The sequence below is a fragment of the Brassica oleracea genome, chromosome C9 (genome assembly GCF_000695525.1).
Source record: "Brassica oleracea var. oleracea cultivar TO1000 chromosome C9, BOL, whole genome shotgun sequence".
NCBI classification, from domain to species: Eukaryota; Viridiplantae; Streptophyta; class Magnoliopsida; order Brassicales; family Brassicaceae; genus Brassica; species Brassica oleracea.
The window spans coordinates 10,601,440-10,621,151 of record NC_027756.1 but is presented as its reverse complement, the minus strand read 5'-3'; the positions used below and the strand labels follow the sequence as shown (position 1 = coordinate 10,621,151).

The 19,712-nt window shown below is 39.6% G+C and overlaps 9 protein-coding genes across 12 annotated transcripts; 4 read left to right on the top strand and 5 right to left on the bottom strand.

Moving 5' to 3' along the window:
- Positions 1 to 813: 813 nt before the first annotated feature.
- On the top strand, positions 814 to 4,205 carry LOC106312926 (regulatory protein NPR1). Of its 4 annotated transcripts, none has more exons than XM_013750629.1 (4): positions 814 to 2,213; positions 2,748 to 2,933; positions 3,034 to 3,318; positions 3,564 to 4,205. In XM_013750629.1, exons 1-3 carry the CDS (start codon positions 962 to 964, stop codon positions 3,306 to 3,308), a joined length of 1,713 nt encoding a protein of 570 aa, XP_013606083.1. In that variant the 5' UTR covers positions 814 to 961; the 3' UTR covers positions 3,309 to 3,318; positions 3,564 to 4,205. The 4 variants fall into 4 exon arrangements, with proteins under 4 accessions (XP_013606083.1, XP_013606082.1, XP_013606081.1 ...); XM_013750628.1 differs by having other exon boundaries at positions 3,668 to 4,204; XM_013750627.1 differs by having other exon boundaries at positions 3,451 to 3,564.
- Positions 4,206 to 5,020: 815 nt separating this feature from the next.
- LOC106314297 lies at positions 5,021 to 5,662 on the top strand. The gene has a single exon (XM_013752196.1). It carries the CDS (start codon positions 5,021 to 5,023, stop codon positions 5,660 to 5,662), a length of 642 nt encoding a protein of 213 aa, XP_013607650.1.
- An 862-nt stretch (positions 5,663 to 6,524) lies between these two features.
- LOC106313148 (non-specific lipid-transfer protein 2) lies at positions 6,525 to 7,092 on the bottom strand. The gene has a single exon (XM_013750891.1). It carries the CDS (start codon positions 6,908 to 6,910, stop codon positions 6,632 to 6,634), a length of 279 nt encoding a protein of 92 aa, XP_013606345.1. The 5' UTR covers positions 6,911 to 7,092; the 3' UTR covers positions 6,525 to 6,631.
- Positions 7,093 to 7,173: 81 nt separating this feature from the next.
- Positions 7,174 to 8,538, bottom strand: LOC106313147 (ubiquitin-conjugating enzyme E2 28). Its single transcript, XM_013750890.1, has 4 exons — positions 8,355 to 8,538; positions 7,784 to 7,911; positions 7,599 to 7,703; positions 7,174 to 7,522 (listed from the first exon to the last, which is right to left on the bottom strand). Exons 1-4 carry the CDS (start codon positions 8,422 to 8,424, stop codon positions 7,379 to 7,381), a joined length of 447 nt encoding a protein of 148 aa, XP_013606344.1. The 5' UTR covers positions 8,425 to 8,538; the 3' UTR covers positions 7,174 to 7,378.
- Positions 8,539 to 8,744: 206 nt separating this feature from the next.
- LOC106317974 (mitochondrial import receptor subunit TOM7-2-like) lies at positions 8,745 to 9,134 on the top strand. The gene has a single exon (XM_013755802.1). It carries the CDS (start codon positions 8,812 to 8,814, stop codon positions 9,022 to 9,024), a length of 213 nt encoding a protein of 70 aa, XP_013611256.1. The 5' UTR covers positions 8,745 to 8,811; the 3' UTR covers positions 9,025 to 9,134.
- A 50-nt stretch (positions 9,135 to 9,184) lies between these two features.
- LOC106317972 (putative inactive receptor-like protein kinase At1g64210) lies at positions 9,185 to 11,058 on the bottom strand. Its single transcript, XM_013755800.1, is given in 3 exon segments — positions 9,185 to 9,870; positions 9,937 to 10,447; positions 10,449 to 11,058. Coding segments are annotated over 3 exon segments (1,269 nt in total). The 5' UTR covers positions 10,626 to 11,058; the 3' UTR covers positions 9,185 to 9,289.
- A 655-nt stretch (positions 11,059 to 11,713) lies between these two features.
- LOC106317971 (6-phosphogluconate dehydrogenase, decarboxylating 1, chloroplastic) lies at positions 11,714 to 13,428 on the top strand. Its single transcript, XM_013755798.1, has one exon. The coding sequence runs from the start codon at positions 11,843 to 11,845 to the stop codon at positions 13,304 to 13,306; it is 1,464 nt and encodes a 487-aa protein (XP_013611252.1). The 5' UTR covers positions 11,714 to 11,842; the 3' UTR covers positions 13,307 to 13,428.
- On the bottom strand, positions 13,397 to 14,290 carry LOC106317973. Its single transcript, XM_013755801.1, has 3 exons — positions 14,039 to 14,290; positions 13,700 to 13,835; positions 13,397 to 13,597 (listed from the first exon to the last, which is right to left on the bottom strand). Exons 1-3 carry the CDS (start codon positions 14,200 to 14,202, stop codon positions 13,541 to 13,543), a joined length of 357 nt encoding a protein of 118 aa, XP_013611255.1. The 5' UTR covers positions 14,203 to 14,290; the 3' UTR covers positions 13,397 to 13,540.
- A 46-nt stretch (positions 14,291 to 14,336) lies between these two features.
- LOC106317970 (uncharacterized protein At5g41620) lies at positions 14,337 to 16,958 on the bottom strand. Its single transcript, XM_013755797.1, has 3 exons — positions 16,343 to 16,958; positions 15,847 to 15,963; positions 14,337 to 15,766 (listed from the first exon to the last, which is right to left on the bottom strand). Exons 1-3 carry the CDS (start codon positions 16,727 to 16,729, stop codon positions 14,516 to 14,518), a joined length of 1,755 nt encoding a protein of 584 aa, XP_013611251.1. The 5' UTR covers positions 16,730 to 16,958; the 3' UTR covers positions 14,337 to 14,515.
- Positions 16,959 to 19,712: the final 2,754 nt, after the last annotated feature.

Here is a 19,712-nt window from a genome sequence, read left to right as displayed (position 1 = left end):
CGATATACCTTCAATAATGTACTCGGGGTAAACACTTCGTTGTGAAGTAAATTAGGATTTTCAGGTTTTTCTGCATATTTATAGTGATATCTTTATCTTTTTAACCTTCTTTCTTTACTTTGTGTAAAGATCAACTTTTAGATATATCACCCCAGATCATTTGAATAGTTTTGATATTTTTGAGAAGTTTTTACAAAATTTAGATAGTATTAACTTGGTTCTTGCTTTTACAAACAAAACTGAAAGGCCATGTTGACTTTTACATAATACCAAATACAATATGTTTTCCATATGCATCAATGTAATGTATCTAACATACATTTATGAAATAGCTTAAAATAGAGTGCGCTTATGTTGAGATATATTATAGTAAATAGCAAAAAAGACATAAGAATATTGATTCAAGATTTAAAGATTTAAAGATTTAATTGAGTGAATTTCATTAATAATAAAAACTATTATCATTCAAATATTTATCAAAATATAGTAAAATATTTCTGAAATACAATACATTTATAACAAATATTAATATATTTATCTGAAATGAAGTTTATTTAACTACTTTAAAAAGGAATAATTTAAAAACTAAAATCATACGTATATAAATAATAAATGCATCAAAATACAAAATATAATAAAATTCATCCAAAGAATGAAAATAAAAACTATTAAAATATTGTTAACTTTTTTTATTTTGCATATTTTATGAAATTTTTATTGTAAAATAATCTAGACTATTTTTAAATATAAAAAAATAATGACATAAGCGTAGCTGGGAGAAAAGTTCAAGCGGTAATAATAAGGAAAAGATAACGATATTACGAGTCCATTGGTTTCTTTGACGGTCCTTTGTAGGAAATTTAACCGTTCATCTCTCTCTCTCTCTCTCTCTCACTCACCACCACTCTTTCTGATCGACTTGACTCTGGTCTCTTTGTCTCCTTTAAGTTATCTTCCGTCAATGGATTCCTTTGCTGGATTCGGCAATTCTTATGAATTCAGCAGCACTAGCTTCTTCTTCACCGCACCCACCGACTCATCTATTCTTTATGCCCCCACCGCACCCGATGCATCGGCGCTGCGACTTCTCTCCAACAGCCTCGAGTCCGTCTTTGACTCGCCGGAATCTTTCTACAGCGACGCCAAGCTTGTTCTCTCCGGCGGACGGGAATTATCCTTCCACCGCGTTCTTCTCGCAGCGAGGAGCCCCTTCTTCAGAAACGCCCTGACCACCGCCGTCGTGAAGCTCGAGCTGAAGGAGATCGCCAAGGATCACGTCGTCGGCGTTGACTCGGTGGTCGCCGTTTTAGCGTACATTTACAGCGGCAGAGTGAAGCCGCCGCCGAAAGGAGTCTCCGAATGCGCAGACGAGAGTTGCTGCCACGTGTCCTGCCGGCCGGCGGTGGATTTCATGGTGGAGGTTCTGTATTTAGCTTCCGTCTTCGAGATTCATGAACTAGCTACGCTCTACCAGAGGCATTTACTGGACGTTGTAGACAAAGTTGTTGTAATAGAGGACACATTGCTCGTACTCAAGCTTTCTAGTATCTGTGGTGAAGCTTGCAAGAAGCTAACAGATAAGTGCTTAGAGATTATTGTCAAGTCTGATGTCGACTTAGTTACTCTTGACAAGTCATTGCCGCAACACATCGTCAAAGAGATAGTTAAAGTCCGTAACGATCTCGGCTTTGAGGTGCCTGAGCTAGAGAAACATGTCTTGAATATATACAAGGCACTTGACTCTGACGATGTCGAGCTTGTCAAGATGCTTTTGACCGAAGGCCACACTAATCTTGATGATGCCTACGCTCTTCATTTCGCTGTTAAGTATTGCGATGTCAAGACCGCGAATGATCTCCTTGACCTAGAGATTGCCGACGTTAACCTTAGGAATCCAAGGGGATATACGGTGCTTCATGTTGCCGCCATGCGCAAGGAGCCTGATCTGATACTATCTCTATTGACAAAAGGGTCACGTGCATCGGAAACGTCTTTGGAAGGTAGAACGGCTCTCTGGATTGCGAAGCAAGTCACTATGTTGGCTGAGTATAATAATCTTGCGGAGCAATGCAAGCCTTCTCTCAAAGGTAGGATATGCGTGGAGATACTAGAGCAAGCGGACAAAGGAGATCCATTTCCTTGGGATGTTTCTCCCTCTCTTGCAATGGCGGACCATGAACTCAAGATGAGGCTGCTCGATCTTGAAAACAGAGGTAGTAGTATTCTCTTACTCCTTTTATGTTTGAATCGAATTCTTTATAACTCTATTAAGAAAGCAGTGAAATTAAAGAAAATTGTCTAAACTACCAAATTCTCATACCAATTTGCATGTTTATCTTAGCTACTTTTATTCTGACTTTTAAAAAGATAAACAAATATTTATAGCTATAGAGATATCTCATCTACGCTTAGGTTTTAGAGTCGAGGGCTGACTAGGGTTTAGGAAGTGAAGTTTATGATTCAAATAAATATATAAATACATGCTTTCATTTTAAAAAATTTGAAAAAAGAAAAAATTATAAAAATGAATTAAAAAGATATAATTCGAAAACTGTAAAAAATATTATTTTTTATTTTTGTTTATTTAAATAACTATTTATATATATATGGGAAATTTCACTTTTACCTCTTTAATGAAAAAGTATTTGTGAAAATATTTCATTAATAAAGGTACCAACAATGTGGCAACTTGAAAATTTCCATGAAATTAATGATAAAACTATACTTTGTATCCACTTACTGTTTAGTTGCACTGGCTCAACGTCTCTTCCCAACGGAAGCACAAGTTGCAATGAATATCGCCCAAGTGAAGGGAACATCCGAGTTCACTGTGTCTAGCCTCGACCCTGACTATCTCGCTGGTGCAAAGAGAACATCACCTTTTAAAATCCTAGAAGAGCATCAAAGCAGATTAAAAGCGCTTTCTAAAACCGGTATCGATCTTTTAAACATAGTTGCTTTCTAACTTGTAATAGATAACTGAAAGAAACCATGTCATCATTGATCTTGTTCTCTTTATTTAACAATCATCAGTGGAACTGGGGAAACGCTTCTTCCCACGATGTTCGGCAGTACTTGATCAGATTATGGACTCTGACGATTTGACTCAGCTGGCTTGCGGAGAAGGCGACACACCTGAGAAAAGATTACAAAAGAAGCAGAGGTACATGGAAATACAGGAGACTGTGAAGAAGGCCTATACTGAGGACAAGGAGGAACATGGAAATTCCTCTCTCTCAGCTTCGTCTTCTTCCACGTCCAAATCAAAAGCTGGAAAGAGGTCTAAACTCTACCATCGGCGTCGCTGAGACTCTTGGGGTAATTTTTTTCGCTGCACCATATATTATTCTGTTTTCATGATTGTTTACTGTCTATAGTTGCCGTCGTATAGTTTTTTTTTTGGCCATAGGCGTCATATATTTTATTCTTCATACACATCCTGTGTTTTAGATCGCAGGTGTGTCGGAAAAAAAAAATGATGCAACATTTTGAACCAGAATTAAGCAAATTTGTGATGTATATATGCTTATGTACCATAACAATAACCCGTGATGATGTTACAGAGTTTACAAGAAGCAAAGTGTGAAAAAAATGACAAATGGTTATCTACTAATTATCTTCTTCTAAGAACCAAAATAATATTCAGTTTCCCTTGCTATCACCACAGTTTAAGGTCAACAAGAAACTGTTCTCCAAACGTTTGGCAACGTTCATGCACGAACTTTCAGGATGCACTTTAGTCTGCAGCAGCCGGAAGTTGTTTCAAGCTTAATGTTCATCTCATAGTTTCAATGCATCCAACATTTTTATTTTATTTAATTCATTAAATATGTGAATTTCATATAAATATGAAGCTGATTTGTAACAAGTACAAAAGGAGGTGAATTGTAAATGTTGAGCCAGATCTAGCATCGAAGTTGGATTACATAAGAGGCGAGATACGGAATAATAGGACATGTATACTTAACTTGCCGGATTATGAAGCCATGAGTTCTTGGTGATGGAGAAATGGTCTCTCTTGGGAAAGGTGGTTTCTAACACCGTGACTCCGTGAGAGAGCTAGGTTGAAAAACATCTATGTGACTCTTGCTTTGTGAATCTAGCTCTCTTTCACAATCTCATGACTTTTTGGGTTTCTGAATTTTACTTCTTACCCACATTTGTATGAGATTAGTCTAACAATGCCTACTGGTATTTCTTTTGAGTTTTTTTTTGAACTGTAAGAATACTTATTGAACTACAAGTGTTAAAAAGGTCTAGGTTACGCAAAATTACTCCTGAGATGGATTCGGCAGAGACTGACACTAGATTATGCAAATTACTCCTGAGATGATTTCCTTATATATTACTGCTGAGATGGATTCCGCAGAGATTGACACTTGTTTATGCAAAATCTATCTTTCAGTTATAAAGGAAACCCCAAAAAATAAATAAAAGGTTCTTGTCAAAGTGGGATGAATGAATGATCATATCCTATACTGAACTTATGTAAAATCGTATACGCAAACAATTAAGCAAAACTTATTTGAATAAATCTCATAATTGCGAATATTAGCGCTCCAAATCTTCATATCAGTGGCGTTGACTAAGGTATCCACTCGTAATCTCCAGCTGGCAAGGAGGGAAAAGGAAAGATAATGAGAGCTTCAGAAGCACTTTCCATTTTTCAAGTAGAGATAAAGACAGTGTGGCATTTATAAGCTCGCCTGAAGCTTGTTTCACAAAATTAGGCATAGCCATTCGCATCAATTTGTGTTGACTGAGATCAATTCATAATCCATATCCAGCTTGTAAGGAATAAATAAATGTAAGCATGTGTTCAACATGGCGAGTGGAGAACAAAAGAAAAAATGGGTACTGAACCCCCTCCCCCATTATATTATATCCATAGCTAATCTATATAAATAGAGTAGTAAGCATAAAGCATTTGTCAGAGGGAACTCAACAAAAAGAGCACAAATCAAGAAATCAGAAAAACAAAAAGATGAAAAAAGATGTTGCAATCACAATATTACGATTGATGATGATATCTGACTTGCTCGTTGTTACAACACCATTCGGTGTTGTTGCTGGTGAGAAGGAAGTAGTTCTTGATTCTAATGGGAATCCAGTAAAGTCCACTGCTCTGTATTTCCTCAAGGTCCAGAGTCCGGAAAGGACATCATGGATTTCGCGTTACGGAAGTGGCATATTAAGTTTCGACCCATGCCCAAAAAGAGTGGTATCGGCCCCTGCTGGAATTATGAACCCACCTGAAGCATTTGCATTTGACTTATCATCAGATGTGGTACGTGTATCAACAGAGCTTAACATCAGGTCGGTATTAATGCCCCCTATCTGCCGTGAGACCGGGTATTGGAGAGTCGAAGATAGGTCATCGTCAACCAAAGCTGTAGTCCTGACGGGGTCTAAGTCGAGCAATGACAGCACCTTCACCATCATGAAATCTTCCGACGGACTTTACAAGATTTCTTTCGGCGGTGTTGACAAACCAAAGGAACTCGGTTTAGAAAAATTAGACGACCGTGGTACATGGGTCTTGGGTCTGGACCGACTCTGGTTCTCCTTTTGGAATAATTCGGATCCTCCACTTCTATGTCCTGATTCTCCTTTTCATGGGTCTTGGGTCTGGACCGACTCTGGTTCTTCCATAATTGTTTAGCATTTTCAACCTTTATTAATTGGTTTTTTTTTTTTTTTTTTTTTTGAAACACTCCTTTATTAATTGGTTATTACATAGATAAACTACAAATATGGAATCATTGATTCTTAGAAGCAAGAGAAAATGTGAAAGGTAGACAAAATGTTCCCAACCAGTAGTAAGCACTAATTGAAAGTGTGAAACTGTGAATACAAATTGAAAATGAGTCAAAGTCAAAGACTCTATTCAACGTATCTTCGATATAGTGTTTCAAACAAATGGTTCCGTGTTCCCATCACAATTGTTTAACATTTGGGGTCAGTAATACCACAAGACTTGAGATAAATGCTAAGGACATTGCTATCGAGGATACGAGTTTTAATAACATCACATAGACATGAATGGTGCTCTTTTAGCTGTTCACAGCATGTAGTCGACATCATCATTCTCTTAGCAATACCGTCGAAACAAACCTGAAGCGCATTTGTCGCACATGATTCTCCATTCCTCTTGGAACGACTTCCCTTGACAGCGATAGCTTTTGTCGGAGAAGGGAATGATGCCAAGAGTACGACGAATGCGATAAGCAACACTGCTACGATCTTCATGTATATATATTTGTTTGTTTGTATCTCTTTTTACCAAATTGTTTGGATTCTTTTTGTTTTCTGGGTAAAAAAAAAGTGAAGATCTGTTTAGGTATTTATTGGATAATCAAGGATTCACGTTGTATGGTATTGCGTAATAGACTCGATTCGCCTTCTTTATCAACACGTACGTAATTAGCTATGTATGCAAAGTTCAATTACTTTTCCATAATAGGTTAAGAAATTTATAGAAATACTATTTAAATTTCGAATTGGTTACCAAAAATGGTTTACAAATTATAGTAATTTATTCTAATCAATCAGAAACTGTATAAAAACTGAAAAAAGATAAGAAAGAAGCACAGATTCTTTGGTATGGTGTATCGATATTCTTTTACTGTGTTCAACATTTGGGGTTAGGCATACCACAAGACTTGAGACTAGAGCTAAGAACACTGGTATCGACCATACGGGATTTAATTATATCACACAGACATGTATGATGCTCTTTCAGACTCGCACAACATGCAGGCTTCACCGGCGCTCCACGAGCTATGCCATCAAAGCAAACCTTAACCGCACTTGTAAGACATGATTTCGCATTGCTCTTGGAACTTGTCGGAGGAGGGAATGATGCCAAGGCTATAACAAATGTGATGAGTAACAATGCTACCATCTTCATGTTTAGTTCTTCGTTTAGATGATTCGGATTCCTATTCTTGTTTAAGAAAAAATGTTTGAAAACTTGTTGAGGTATTTATTGAATCAACAATGATTCACGTATCGTATGGTATTGCATAATAAACGCGTTTTATCTTGCTAATCAACATGAACGTAATTAGCATTGTGCAAATATAGCCTTGAGGTAAACAGTAAGTCAACTGGTTTGTTTGGTGTAGAAAATTATAGAAATATTATTTCTACATATTTTTTAAAAGTTGAAAGGAAAAACAAAAGAAACAGGAAATAAATAGGAGAAGTAAATGTTTTTTTTTCTTGTTTAACAAGTGATATCAAAGAGTTTTGAAACAAAGAGATCAAACAATAACACAGGAATCTAACTTAATTTTATGGAAGATCCTTTGTAAAGTCCTCTCTCTCTCTCTCCCTCCCTTAAAAACCGATTCTTGATGGATCAAAAGCAGAAACTTTACCCCATAGCATATTTCTGAGTCCAGCTCCTAGCAGTAGACTCATACTTGGCTCTGTCCGTTTTATACATGTGAGCAATCTCTGGAACCAAAGGATCATCTGGGTTTGGATCCGTTAACAATGAACATATCGAAAGCAAAACCTAGAAATTCACAATGCATTGTATAAATCAGAGTCCAGACTATTGTAAAAGAGTGTTGTTGTTTTTTTTTATTCACCTTGGATATGGTGAGTGCAGGACTCCATTGTTCTTTCAAAATGTCGAGGCAAATGCTTCCATTGCTGTTGACATTAGGGTGAAACACCTTTGTCCTAAATGCAACCTGCGTGAAGAAAAAGGCTCCTGAATCCAAGCCAACAGAAGTCATCTAATGATTTAGATTAAGAAATGATTGTAAGTTACCTTTGGTGGTTTGAAAGGATAATCGGGAGGGAAGTGAATGGTTACGAGAAAGACTCCGCCAGAGTAAGGACTATCGGATGGACCCATTATTGTAGCTTGCCAATGAAACATGTCTTCCGCAACTGGGCCTTTGAAGGTTTTCACAATTAATTGTTCATAGAAGGCATTAAATAAAAGTTTAGCCTCTCTTAAACAAAATAATACACGCAACAAAACATAAAGCCTCGAGTTTTCAGATGCTATCTCTTAGACTATAATCAATTACTATCTCTTAAGATCAATTTCTCTATGAGCATAAGATAGTTGCAACGACAAGAAGACAGATCTTAGATACCCATGAGTTTGTTGTAAGACTTTTTTCTTATTGATTATGATAACTAGAGAGAGAGAGAGCTGCAACAGAGTATCCTATCCAGCCAGGGCTGGTCGAGCAAAATATCAAATTTGTATTCTGCACTATGGGTAATCCCAATTCAGTATCAGTTTTATTCAGTATGAATATTATTACTTAGCTGCAATGACATGATTCGAGATCTACAATGGTTTATGTTGATTAAGAGTGGAGTCAAACCAGCACTGCAGGAGGAAGGAGGATCCTTGTGGAGATCCTTGAGCTCTTTCAAGATCCGCTTCGAAGCCATTTCTTGCTTTTCTTCACAGATCCTCCAAACTCGGTTCACTAGAGAGAGAGAGAGAGAGAGAGACTTCGAGACCCAACTTTTTGGTGGGATTTATGCTTCTTTTTTTTTCTTTTCTTTTGTGCAAATTGCCAGCTATTTTCCAGCTAGTGACGAAGTTTAAATATCTTCTTCTTTTTTTTTTTTGGTAGATAAAATATCTTCTTCTTTTTGAGCAACCCAAAGTATAAAATATCCAAAAAAAAAAAAACGAAAGCATTATTGGAAACCTTCTGGCTGAGGTAGAGTATTTGCAAAAAAGGAGGCTTTAAAAGGGGGTTAAACCCTTAAAGGGGTTGAGCAAAAAAGTCACCGCTTCCAAAACACTGAGAAACAAACAGATCAGACTCAATGGCGGCGGCTAAGGCTTCGTTGAAGATCAAAGGGAAAGGAAAAGGATCAAAGGAATCGCCATCAAAGTACGAGCTCTTCAAGGATTGGACCAACTGGTCGCTGAAGAAAGCCAAGGTCGCGACTCACTATGGATTCATCCCTCTCATCATCATCCTCGGCATGAAGTCAGATCCAAATACTCACCTTTTCCAGCTTCTCAGCCCCGTCTAACAACTTGGCTTAGAAAACATCTTCGTAATGTTTTAGTTGCTTTACTTTCCAAACTTTGTTCTGTTTTCTTTTTTATAATATATATATGAAATTACTTAAGAGTTTTCTTCTTTGCAAATCTGCTGCTCTGAAACAATATATCAATAAAACAACATTCATGTTCAAATTGAATTTAAAAAAAAAAAAATGATCATTGAAGAAGAAAGAATTGATTTTGTGTGTTTTGTGGATTAAGGCTACCAAAACTTTGTGTTCCTTCCTTCCTTCACTCGGTTGATCGAATGTCTTGAATCAATTTCACAACTTGAGCTATATGAGGTCGTTCTTGTTGCTTCACACCAACGCAAGCCAATCCTATCTGCAGCATCTCTACCATTTCATCCTCCACACCTGATTCACTCACAATCTCCATATCAAACACTTCCCCTGTCCAATCTTTCGCCACCACATTCCTTATCCAGCTAGCCAAATCCATGTTCTCACCACTGTGTTCCGCCTCTGTAATCGCTGGACTTGCCCCAGTCAAAAGCTCGAGTAGAACCACCCCGAAGCTGTATACATCTGAAGACTGCGTGCTTCTTCTCGTGTCTGTTATTTCAGGTGCGTGGTAACCTGAACTAAGGCAAGTCCTTTGAGGAAGAGATCTCATGATGGTCGTCAAGCCAATGTCTCCTATGCAGCCGTGGCCTTGCGAGTCTAAGAAGATGTTTGATGATTTGATGTTCCCATGGATGAATCTCCCGTTGTTCCCTTCATGGATCTTAGCCAAGCCTCTCGCTGCTCCTGTTGCTATCCTCAATCTAGCGTCCCAACTTAAAGGCACTCGATCATACGTTCCTCTGTTTCCTACACCAAACAATATCGAACATTTTTCTTTTGATTCAAGAGCAATAAAAATAATATGTAGCTAACCGTGCAGCATCTGGAAGAGGCTTCCTTGAGTGTAGTAGCTATAAACAGCGAGTTTATCGTCTTTGGAAAAGTAGTAAGCCTTTAGCTCAGCTACATTCTCATGTCTGATCATGCCAATCATCTCCATCTGTTGCTCAAATTCTCTTCTCCCCACCACTACTTCCTTCAGACGCTTCACCACGACAGCGCTCATGTCATCCATTGTTACCTTATAGGTTGTACCAAAAGCGCCTTTACCCAAAACTTGAGCTGATGAGCTTAGCAGATCATCTAAATCAAATGAATGGTTCTTTCCCCCGAAGAAGATGATCTTGCTGCCTTCTTCTTCAGTGTTATCGTCTTTAGATGTCCAGTTTCTTGGAGGAGAAGACGATGAAGAGTCTCTCTTCCGAAACTTCCCTGAGATTCTAGCCTTCCCGAAACAAGTGATCATCATTATACAAGATATTCTGGAAAGTCTTTGTGTTTCTTTCTCCTTTTGGGTTATGATGTTGCCAGAAAAGGATCAACTTTTGGAATCTTTGAAAAGATTTTGGTATTGTATTGTTCCACAGGTCGATTTGCGTCAGGCTTGGCCGATCAAAATTAGATCGACTCTTTAACTCCGAGAGAATCGGTGGTAGTGGACCGGAGAGGCGGCTGTGTTGTAGATAGAGATGAATCGAGTTCTTGAGATTTGATGAAATCATACAAGGGAAGTTTCCGGTGAGTTGGTTCTTTCTAAAGGCTTAGAATCTTCAGAAAGGTGGAATCACACTGGGAAATCTAACGGATACAATTCGATCTCGGTCTTGGCTGCATGAAACTCCGGTCCAGCGATGGCAAACCGGAGAGCTCTGGTTCCAGCGGTGAAGAGATACTCTGAAATTTGACAAGAAACAAGCGAAGCTTTCTTATCGTGTTCAAGAGTCTCGAAGTAAATGAGAAACAAAGAGAAGAAAAAGAAGACGTGCATTGTAAGAAACTAGTTGTTTTGTTTCTCTACCTGTAAACAGAGAACATTTCTTTAGCTGAATAATTTGTGCGGATAAAAAAGGATAAATCAGAAAGTGAAAAAATACGCAGGCAGGCTGCTATAGTCGACAGTTTATGGTAATTTAAGATCGCGTCTTTCTTATGTTGTTCACGAAAAAAAAAAGACAGTACCTTATTTATTTTGTATATTGCTTCTTCGTATGTGTTATTTATTAAATTTTCGGAGTTATATCAATAATTTTGTTTCTTTTTTTTAGATATTTGGTAATCATGTTAAACAGTTAAAGAGTTACATTCTACCTTTAGAGACCATGTAGATGTATCCTTGTCCGACCATTGGACATCGTCAAAAGGTTAATATCAAGTTGATGTACAATATTGAAAAACTTAAAAAGAGACTACAAGGGTATAGAGTCCAATTCAACATGGACACCACCATATTGATAGAAGTTTTTAAAATATATAGTTATAAGAAAATATATTAAACATAGAACATGATTAGAGACTAAACTAACCCAACCCACCAGCCACTAGTTGGATATTAAAAATGAATGTTATTGATTTATTGTTTTCATTTTGGCACAAGTCCACTTGCATAGAACGACAAACAAGACCTTAAAAGATATGGTTTGAAGATGCTATTATCGTTAAGCCTGAGAAATGAGAGCATCAAAATTCAATGGCGTTCAAACAACATCAAACGACATCGTTTCACATAAAACCAATAAACGACAACGTTTTAAAGCATTGAGATCGTCGTCTACCAAATAATAAAATTCACAGTTATTGTCCGAATCACGTTTCGTGTTTTGTCCCTTGGTTCCATCGACGAGCCCCGTCTCTTTCACTGTATAAAAATATCTCCTCCAACAATCTCTCTCTCATCACTCTCATTTCACTTTCTCTATCTCTCTGTACACTCTCTTCTCCAATGGAGTCCGCCGCTCTCTCCCGAATCGGCCTCGCCGGTCTCGCCGTAATGGGCCAGAACCTCGCCTTGAACATCGCCGAGAAAGGCTTCCCAATCTCCGTCTACAACCGAACCACATCTAAAGTCGACGAAACCCTAGATCGCGCCGCCGTCGAAGGAAACCTCCCGGTCTCCGGCCAATACTCCCCGCGCGACTTCGTCCTCTCGCTCCAACGCCCTCGTTCCCTCATCATCCTCGTCAAAGCCGGAGCCCCCGTCGACCAGACCATCGCCGCCTTCTCCGAGTACATGGAGCCCGGAGACTGCATCATCGACGGAGGAAACGAGTGGTACCAGAACACAGAGCGGCGGATCTCCGAAGCTGAGCAGAAAGGATTGCTCTACTTAGGCATGGGAGTCTCCGGCGGAGAAGAAGGGGCTCGTAACGGTCCCTCGCTGATGCCAGGAGGTTCGTTTCAGGCCTACGATAACATCAAAGACATCTTGGGGAAAGTCGCGGCTCAGGTCGAGGACGGGCCTTGCGTCACTTACATCGGTGAAGGCGGATCTGGGAACTTCGTGAAGATGGTTCACAACGGGATTGAGTATGGAGATATGCAGCTTATCTCTGAGGCTTACGACGTGTTGAAGAACGTTGGTGGATTGAGCAACGAGGAGCTTGCGGAGATCTTCACGGAGTGGAACCGAGGTGAGCTCGAGAGTTTCTTGGTTGAGATTACTTCCGATATCTTTAGGGTTAAGGATGAGTTTGGTGATGGAGAGTTGGTGGATAAGATTTTGGATAAGACTGGTATGAAAGGGACCGGGAAATGGACCGTTCAGCAGGCGGCGGAGCTCTCTGTGGCAACTCCGACGATTGCTGCTTCGTTGGACTGTCGGTACTTGAGCGGGTTGAAAGATGAGAGGGAGAATGCTGCTAAAGTGTTGAGAGAAGCTGGGTTGAAGGAAGAGATTGGTTCTGCGTCGAGCGGGATCGATAAGAAGAGGTTGGTTGATGATGTTAGACAAGCTCTATACGCTTCGAAGATATGTAGTTACGCTCAAGGGATGAATCTGCTTAGAGCTAAGAGCTTAGAGAAGAGCTGGAACTTGAACTTTGGTGAGTTGGCTAGGATTTGGAAAGGAGGGTGTATCATAAGGGCGGTGTTCTTGGATAGGATCAAGAAAGCTTACCAGAGGAACCCGGATTTGGCGAGCCTTGTGGTTGATCCTGAGTTCGCTAAAGAGATGGTTCAGAGACAAGCTGCTTGGAGGAGAGTGGTGGGTTTGGCTGTCTCTGCTGGGATAAGCACCCCTGGAATGTGCGCGAGTCTTGCGTATTTCGATACTTATAGGCGTGCGAGATTACCGGCGAATCTGGTTCAGGCGCAGAGAGATCTCTTTGGAGCTCATACTTACGAGAGGACTGATCGTTCTGGTGCGTACCACACGGAGTGGACTAAGCTTGCTAGGAAGAGCAATTGAGGTTATTTGTATTCGTGAAACCGTTGTCTTGCTTATGGTGGTTTTGTTAAACCCAAAATTGTTTCAAGAGCATTTTATTAAGATTTCAAAAATAAGAAATGCACTACATTGATCTTTGTTTACTCTATAGTTTGTCTGGCTACTACTAGTTCACTGACCGGCTGTCTAATCAATATTTCAATCAAATGCACTAAGAAATCATCCGAACAGAGTAAACTCATAAATTGATAAAACCTAAGAAGGTTCATAGAGGCCAAGCACATGACCGTCCAGACATCTTACAGATGCAACCTGATTTATCAGAAGATTCAAAAAGAAACGTTAACAATGTATATGAGATTTGAGCATTTGCAGGAAAGATAAAGAAGATGGTTGCTGCTTGTTTTTTTTTACCTTGCCGTGGACTTCGTATTTGATAGAGCCATCGAGCTCCCCTCCTAACTCCATAAGTTTGGAGATTGATGTATTAATGTCTGTCACAGTGAACGATAGTAGCGAAGAGTATCCCTTTTCACTCACCACATGGTCGCTGCACCAAAACATTGATCTTCTTTATCTTTTCAATGAATGAACAAAACAAATCCCTTTTTCATCAGACAGGAACAGTAAACTGAACGTAACCAAGAAAAAAGAAAAACTACTCTCGAAGAACAAACCTAGGAAAAAAAGTTTCATTGAGACAAATGATCGAACAGGTGATCTGCATCGGTAGATATTCACGTCGATTAATACCTGGGAGATTGCATCAGAGCTAGCTTCAGAGGACCAGACTGAAGCTCGGCCCAACGTAAAGTGACGACATTGACGGAAAAATCGAGACCTTGCGCGTAGAAGCGAGCCGCTTCTGGTACATCTTTGTGTAGCTGCAAAATCCACCTGAACGACGCCGTCGCCATCTCTCTCCAGAGAGACGGAAAAAACAACGATCACGTCGGTAATAAACCCCACAAATCAACTTACACGATGCCGTTTTGATCTCTTCTTTATAACATTTGATTCACAGTTTCACTACTCTGTTTTCTACTACAACGACAAACAAACCAAATTTCAGAGAAAATGAAACTGATATTACACAGATATACTATAGTTAAAAACAATTTACAGACTGAACATATCCCGCCCGACTCATGGAATATAGCCATCAAACTTGTGTCTATTTCCCGACAAAATCTCTCAGATTGTTCCATCTACGGGCAGTTATACAGATTCTTAGCCCTTGAATAGCCGAATCCGTGGCCGGGAACTTTTGGTTCTCGCTTCGCTTAGTTTAGCTTTCAAAGTGTTGTCCTTCACTCCTTGCGCCGTTAGATCAGACGTCATGGCTCTCGGATTCCAATGCCGAATCGGGCTCTCTGCTCTCCTACTTGGTTGGTAACTGCAAGAACCCTCATCGATTCCCTGAGTTTCCGACAGTAACCTCCGATGAGTTCTTATCATCTCTCCAACCGCATTGTTCCTCTCTTTCTCCCCCTCTTTCTCCCCCTTATCAGCTTCAATGTCTCTAGACTTATTCTTCTTCTTCTTCTCATTATTAGACATGGCCCACGCCATCTGATCCTCGAACTTCACCTGTAAACTCGACGGGCTTTGACTCCGTCTTCTTTCCACCGTTCCATGTTTCTTGAGCTCAAAGCAATTCGAATCTTCCTCCTCCTCCTCCTCGCTGTCCACTTCCTGAATCGGCGCGCTCGTGGCGTGAAACGGAGCCGACTCAAGTGAACTCCTACGATTCTTGGGTATCTCATTACCACTCAGCTTCTGCTTACTCTCAAGAAACGCTTCTATCTCAAGCTTCAGCTTCTCCAGCACAGATCCTTCCTCACCGCTCTGGATCCTTTCGTCAAGCCACGTTTCCGCTATACAAAGAACCATCTGATCCTCCTCACCCCATCCTTCCCAGCTCTTATCCACCTTCTGCTTCAAACCGTGAACCTCCCTCTCGTAGCTCTTGATCCCTCTCGCGAACTCGTCGCATAGCCTCTCCAGCATCTTCTTCGACTTACTCCCTCTCTCCATCTCGTCGACGCAGTGAGACAATGTCGACTTCGCCTCGGAGAGCTCCCGTGCTAGTTTCCTCTGCAAACTCTCGGACCGTCTCCTCAGTTTCCGCTCCTCTTCCAGCGACTGAACCGCGGAGCTTAACCGGTCGCGTTCCTTCGTGTCCTTTGAGAGCCTCTCTTCCGCGAGCTGCTTCACTAACTCGTCCATCTCGCGTCTGTCGGCTTGCTGGCATCTGAGAAGCTCTTTGATCCTGGCGCGTGAGTGAGCAAGCTCGCTTTTTAGGGATTTTATCAAGGAGATGTTAGCGGAATGCTGCTCCTCGAGGCTCCAGATCCGGTTCAGTACTTTAAGAAGTTCGGTTGATGTCTTGAGATTGTTGTTGTTAGGCTCACCAGCTCGTCTTCTTCCATGAAGATCCAATGAGCTTCCCGGAGTTATTGCTCCTTTATATGGAGCCACCTGCAGATTGATTCATCTCAATACCTTGATGATGGCAAAAGAACAGGATAGTAATAAGCTTGGGGACTGAATGTGAATACCTCGAGGGAGCTAGCAGGAGACAAGGGCTGCAAAGGATGGTCGTTTCTTTGTGTTAATTGATGATGCTTCATTAGCATTTGGCCTATCTGTTTCCTTATGCTCCCCGCACTCTCTGGCTGGGACACAAGAAAGAATCAAAACCATAAAAAAAAAACCAAAATTGAAAAGACAGAGGAAAAAAGGCATCTTCAAGGGCAGAGTACACAAACTAGTAAGAGAAACGATTACAGTTTAACTAAAGGGTCACATTTTTAGATAGAATCACATCATCTGCTCTAAGAAGCCAAAATTTAGTAATCAATAACCAAAACCAAATGAGGATTAGAGTAAACAGCAATGTGTAGTGCCCTTCAGCAATAAAAGATTCAAGTTGGGTGAGTCAATAAAACACTATAAATCTAGACCTGATGCCCAATCCTAAAACCAATGAGATATTAATCAGCTAAAAAATTCCAGAGAAAGAGTAGAATCTTAAACAAGGAAAGAGAGAGAGACCTGGTCATCAGTAAGATCGAGGCCATTATCTCCAACCGCCGACTTTCCATGGCCGTGACGGAGACGGCGGTTACTAGGATCACCACCATAACTGAACGGAGCTCGGTGCATTTTAGCTACAGGAGGAATATCGTGGTCTTGGTCGTAGTACTGATAAAACTCCCAGAGAGAAGCTGCAAGCTTTCTAGAGGAAGATGCGAATTTTGAAGAAGAAGAAGGGTTATTAGGGTTAAAGCTAATGTGCGCTGGAGTGGAAGGTGGGCGAAACACTCTTCTATGGCCTACAGAAACGGCTCTTCTCCTTAACTTTTCAATAAGGCTCTTCCCTTTTTGCCCTTCTCCTCCTCCTCCATCTTCTTCCTCTTCCTCTTCTTCTTTACTTTTCATTTCTTTAGAGCTTAGCGGCTACCGAAATAAAAGTTCTTACCTTTTTCTCTTTTATTAATGGAGTGATCTGTGAAACCCTTTTTCTCTGTCCATCATAATCATGGAGACGAAACCGTTGTCGTTGTTCTTCAATTTTTGATTCTTTGATTATTTTTGTTTTGGTTCGTTGAATGGTCGCAAAAAGAAAAGAAAAAGGTGTTAGACTCGTCTGTCACTTCCTTAGACCATTCATAAGTTTCGTAATCATCCGAATTTTTGTTTATCAGTTTATTCGATCTTATTTTTTATTTTATGAAGAAGACAAAACAACACAGAAGAGTGTGCGTGTCACAGTCTGAGCATGTACTGGCATCATGTTAACTTTTGTTTTTTACTATTTAACCTCAAAAAGAAATATCCTTGTACCTACAGTCAAATTATTGTTGCTGCTTCTCTTTTGTGACACTTAGGGCACCATTAACCCAAATACACTAATTGGGTCTCTTAAATTTTATTTAATATTTTTTTATTAAAAAAGTGGATTAGGAGACCGGATTAAAAGACCCGTTAATTTTCGCGGTGCAATGCAAGTCTCTTATCCATGGTTTCTTAAAAAAAAAATTAATTAAACATAATTTTTTAAAAAAAATTAATTATTAAACTTAAACTTAAAACATAGGAAAAGATTACAATTGAAACATAGATTTTAAAAAGATACATAAAACATAAAAACAAACTTTATTAAAATAAACGAGAATAATTTGAAAGAAACATCTGAGCTCAGTTGTTGTCTTCATCGGATCCAAATTTACGTCACACATGTTCAACCAAATCAGCTTTCAGTTGTTCATGCATCTGTTTATCCCGAGGTTTAGTTCGAACACCCATCATATTGGCGATATTTGGAGGGATATCTGTAGAATACGTGAGATCGACATGTGAACTTCCGTTATCTTCTCCTGGTAGAAACTCTGAAAGATTAAATAGAGTGTATCCATCTCGTTCGTCTTCTACTATCATATTATGGAGTATGATACATGCTCTCATAATCTTCCCAATTTTGACTTTATCCCAAAAAAGTGCCGGATTTTTAACAATGGCAAATCGAGCTTGCAAGACTCCAAAAGCACGCTCGACATCTTTACGGATAGCTTCTTGACGTTGAGCAAATAAAACGGCTTTTGGCCCTTGTGGTATTGGAATAGATTGGATAAAAATTGCCCATTTTGGTTAAATACCATCGGTGAGATAGTAAGCCAAATTATACTCTCTTCCGTTGACAGAGTAAGTGACTTGCGGAGCTTGACCTTTTATTATGTAATCAAAAACAGGAGAGCGATCAAGAACATTGATATCATTTAAGGTACCTGGAGGTCCAAAAAATGCATGTCATATCCAGAGATCATATGAAGCAACCGCCTCTAAAACGATTGTTGGTTTACCCGAACCACGACAATATTGCCCTTTCCAAGCAGTAGGACAATTCTTCCACTCCCAATGCATACAACCGATGCTTCCTATCATCCCGGGAAATCCACGATGATCTCCAATATCAAGTAGACGTTGAAGATCTGCTGGTGTTGGTTTTCTTAGGTACTCCTCGCCGAACAAATAAATAATTCCTTCCACAAAATTCTCCAAACATGACCGAGTTGTAGTTTCACCGAGCCAGAGGTATTCGTCGACCGTATCAGCTGCACTACCATAAGCCAAGGCACGAATGGCTGCTGTACACTTTTGGAGTGATGAGAGACCAAGCCTTCCCAGACCATCTCTTCTTTGGGAAAAGAAGTGAACTTCGTTGGAGAGCCGATGAACAATGTGCATGAACAATCTCTTGTTCATTCTAAAACGTCGTCGAAAATAATGTTCAGGATACGTCGGAGTTTCACTGAAATAATCATTCCATAAACGTACATTGCCTTCTTCATGATTTCTTTCTATATAAGCTCGTTTCTTTCTTCTTTTTCTCTGTTCTTCTTGTTCAACTTGAATGGTCAAATCTTCAAAGGCTTGATCAAATTGCTGATCAAAAACCTCATCAAATGCATCGTCAAATGTATCATCTACATTTGTTTGACAAGAAGAAGCCATAATGATTAAAGAGTGAAGATGAGTTGTTTATTTAAGAGAGAAGATGACTTTGGTGTTTAAAATAGAGAGAAGATGGGTTGTTTATAAAGATTGAAAATAGAGAGAAGATGGGTTGTTTATAAAGACGAGTCGAGAGGGATGATGTGTTTTGATTCTTACAAGTCGATAAAGAGAAGGTGAGTTTGGTTTGTTACAAGTCGAGAGAGAAGGTGAGTTTGGTGTGGTGACAACTCGATTGAGAAACTGATAATATATATAGACAGAAACATACAAGTCTACAAATCAACATATACAAGTCTGTGACATAAAGTCAGACAATCAACGTATACAGACAAGCTTTTTGTGTTTGTTACAAGTGGTCTTTCGAAGCCCATGACACACAAGACACCAACGTCTTTTAGTCCGTGACATAAGCCAATGTCAATGCTCCCAGTACAAGACATAAACATGTGACCTGCAACAAAATGAGCACATTTATATTTAGAACAAGCATAATTATATTAACCAGAGAACAAGATAACAAGATAACAAAACATAACAACAAGCATAATTATATTAAACACGAGACAAGATAACAAGATAAGAAGAACATAACAAGCACATTATACATAATCAGAGAAACCAACCCGAAGATGAAACAGAAGGAGAACACTTACGCCTAATACAACAAACAAAAAACAACAAACAAGTAGAAAATGAGCAACACATGACCGAGAGTTATAATTTAACTAGAAATCAACTCATCTATGAGCTTCTTCTTCAGAACTTCTTCATAATCGGCAAGGGGTTCTTGTTTTGCAACAAGACACTCAAGTAACTTCATATTGGAGAGCCTTTCCTTTATTGCCAAATCCTCCCTCTTGATGGTCCACATAGACTGCAACTCAGACAGCTGTTTCCCCTCACCCAT

What these genes read in the sequence shown, in the direction of transcription:
- LOC106314297 (XM_013752196.1), top strand. Translation starts at nt 5,021, where the DNA reads ATGATGATATCTGACTTGCTCGTTGTTACAACACCATTCGGTGTTGTT.
- LOC106317971 (XM_013755798.1), top strand. Translation starts at nt 11,843, where the DNA reads ATGGAGTCCGCCGCTCTCTCCCGAATCGGCCTCGCCGGTCTCGCCGTA.
- LOC106317970 (XM_013755797.1), bottom strand. Translation starts at nt 16,729, where the DNA reads ATGAAAAGTAAAGAAGAAGAGGAAGAGGAAGAAGATGGAGGAGGAGGA. An exon ending in TCGATCTTACTGATGACCAG is followed by an intron (nt 15,964 to 16,342) that starts GTCTCTCTCTCT and finishes CTTGTGTCCCAG; the next exon opens with CCAGAGAGTGCGGGGAGCAT. An exon ending in CTCCTGCTAGCTCCCTCGAG is followed by an intron (nt 15,767 to 15,846) that starts GTATTCACATTC and finishes ATCAATCTGCAG; the next exon opens with GTGGCTCCATATAAAGGAGC.
- LOC106313147 (XM_013750890.1), bottom strand. Translation starts at nt 8,424, where the DNA reads ATGGCTTCGAAGCGGATCTTGAAAGAGCTCAAGGATCTCCACAAGGAT. An exon ending in ATCCTTTCAAACCACCAAAG is followed by an intron (nt 7,704 to 7,783) that starts GTAACTTACAAT and finishes TTCTTCACGCAG; the next exon opens with GTTGCATTTAGGACAAAGGT. An exon ending in CTGCACTCACCATATCCAAG is followed by an intron (nt 7,523 to 7,598) that starts GTGAATAAAAAA and finishes GTGAATTTCTAG; the next exon opens with GTTTTGCTTTCGATATGTTC.
- LOC106317973 (XM_013755801.1), bottom strand. Translation starts at nt 14,202, where the DNA reads ATGGCGACGGCGTCGTTCAGGTGGATTTTGCAGCTACACAAAGATGTA. An exon ending in GCTCTGATGCAATCTCCCAG is followed by an intron (nt 13,836 to 14,038) that starts GTATTAATCGAC and finishes GTTTTGGTGCAG; the next exon opens with CGACCATGTGGTGAGTGAAA. An exon ending in AATACGAAGTCCACGGCAAG is followed by an intron (nt 13,598 to 13,699) that starts GTAAAAAAAAAC and finishes CTGATAAATCAG; the next exon opens with GTTGCATCTGTAAGATGTCT.
- LOC106312926 (XM_013750629.1), top strand. Translation starts at nt 962, where the DNA reads ATGGATTCCTTTGCTGGATTCGGCAATTCTTATGAATTCAGCAGCACT. An exon ending in GCTCGATCTTGAAAACAGAG is followed by an intron (nt 2,214 to 2,747) that starts GTAGTAGTATTC and finishes CTTACTGTTTAG; the next exon opens with TTGCACTGGCTCAACGTCTC. An exon ending in AAAAGCGCTTTCTAAAACCG is followed by an intron (nt 2,934 to 3,033) that starts GTATCGATCTTT and finishes AACAATCATCAG; the next exon opens with TGGAACTGGGGAAACGCTTC.
- LOC106317974 (XM_013755802.1), top strand. Translation starts at nt 8,812, where the DNA reads ATGGCGGCGGCTAAGGCTTCGTTGAAGATCAAAGGGAAAGGAAAAGGA.
- LOC106313148 (XM_013750891.1), bottom strand. Translation starts at nt 6,910, where the DNA reads ATGAAGATGGTAGCATTGTTACTCATCACATTTGTTATAGCCTTGGCA.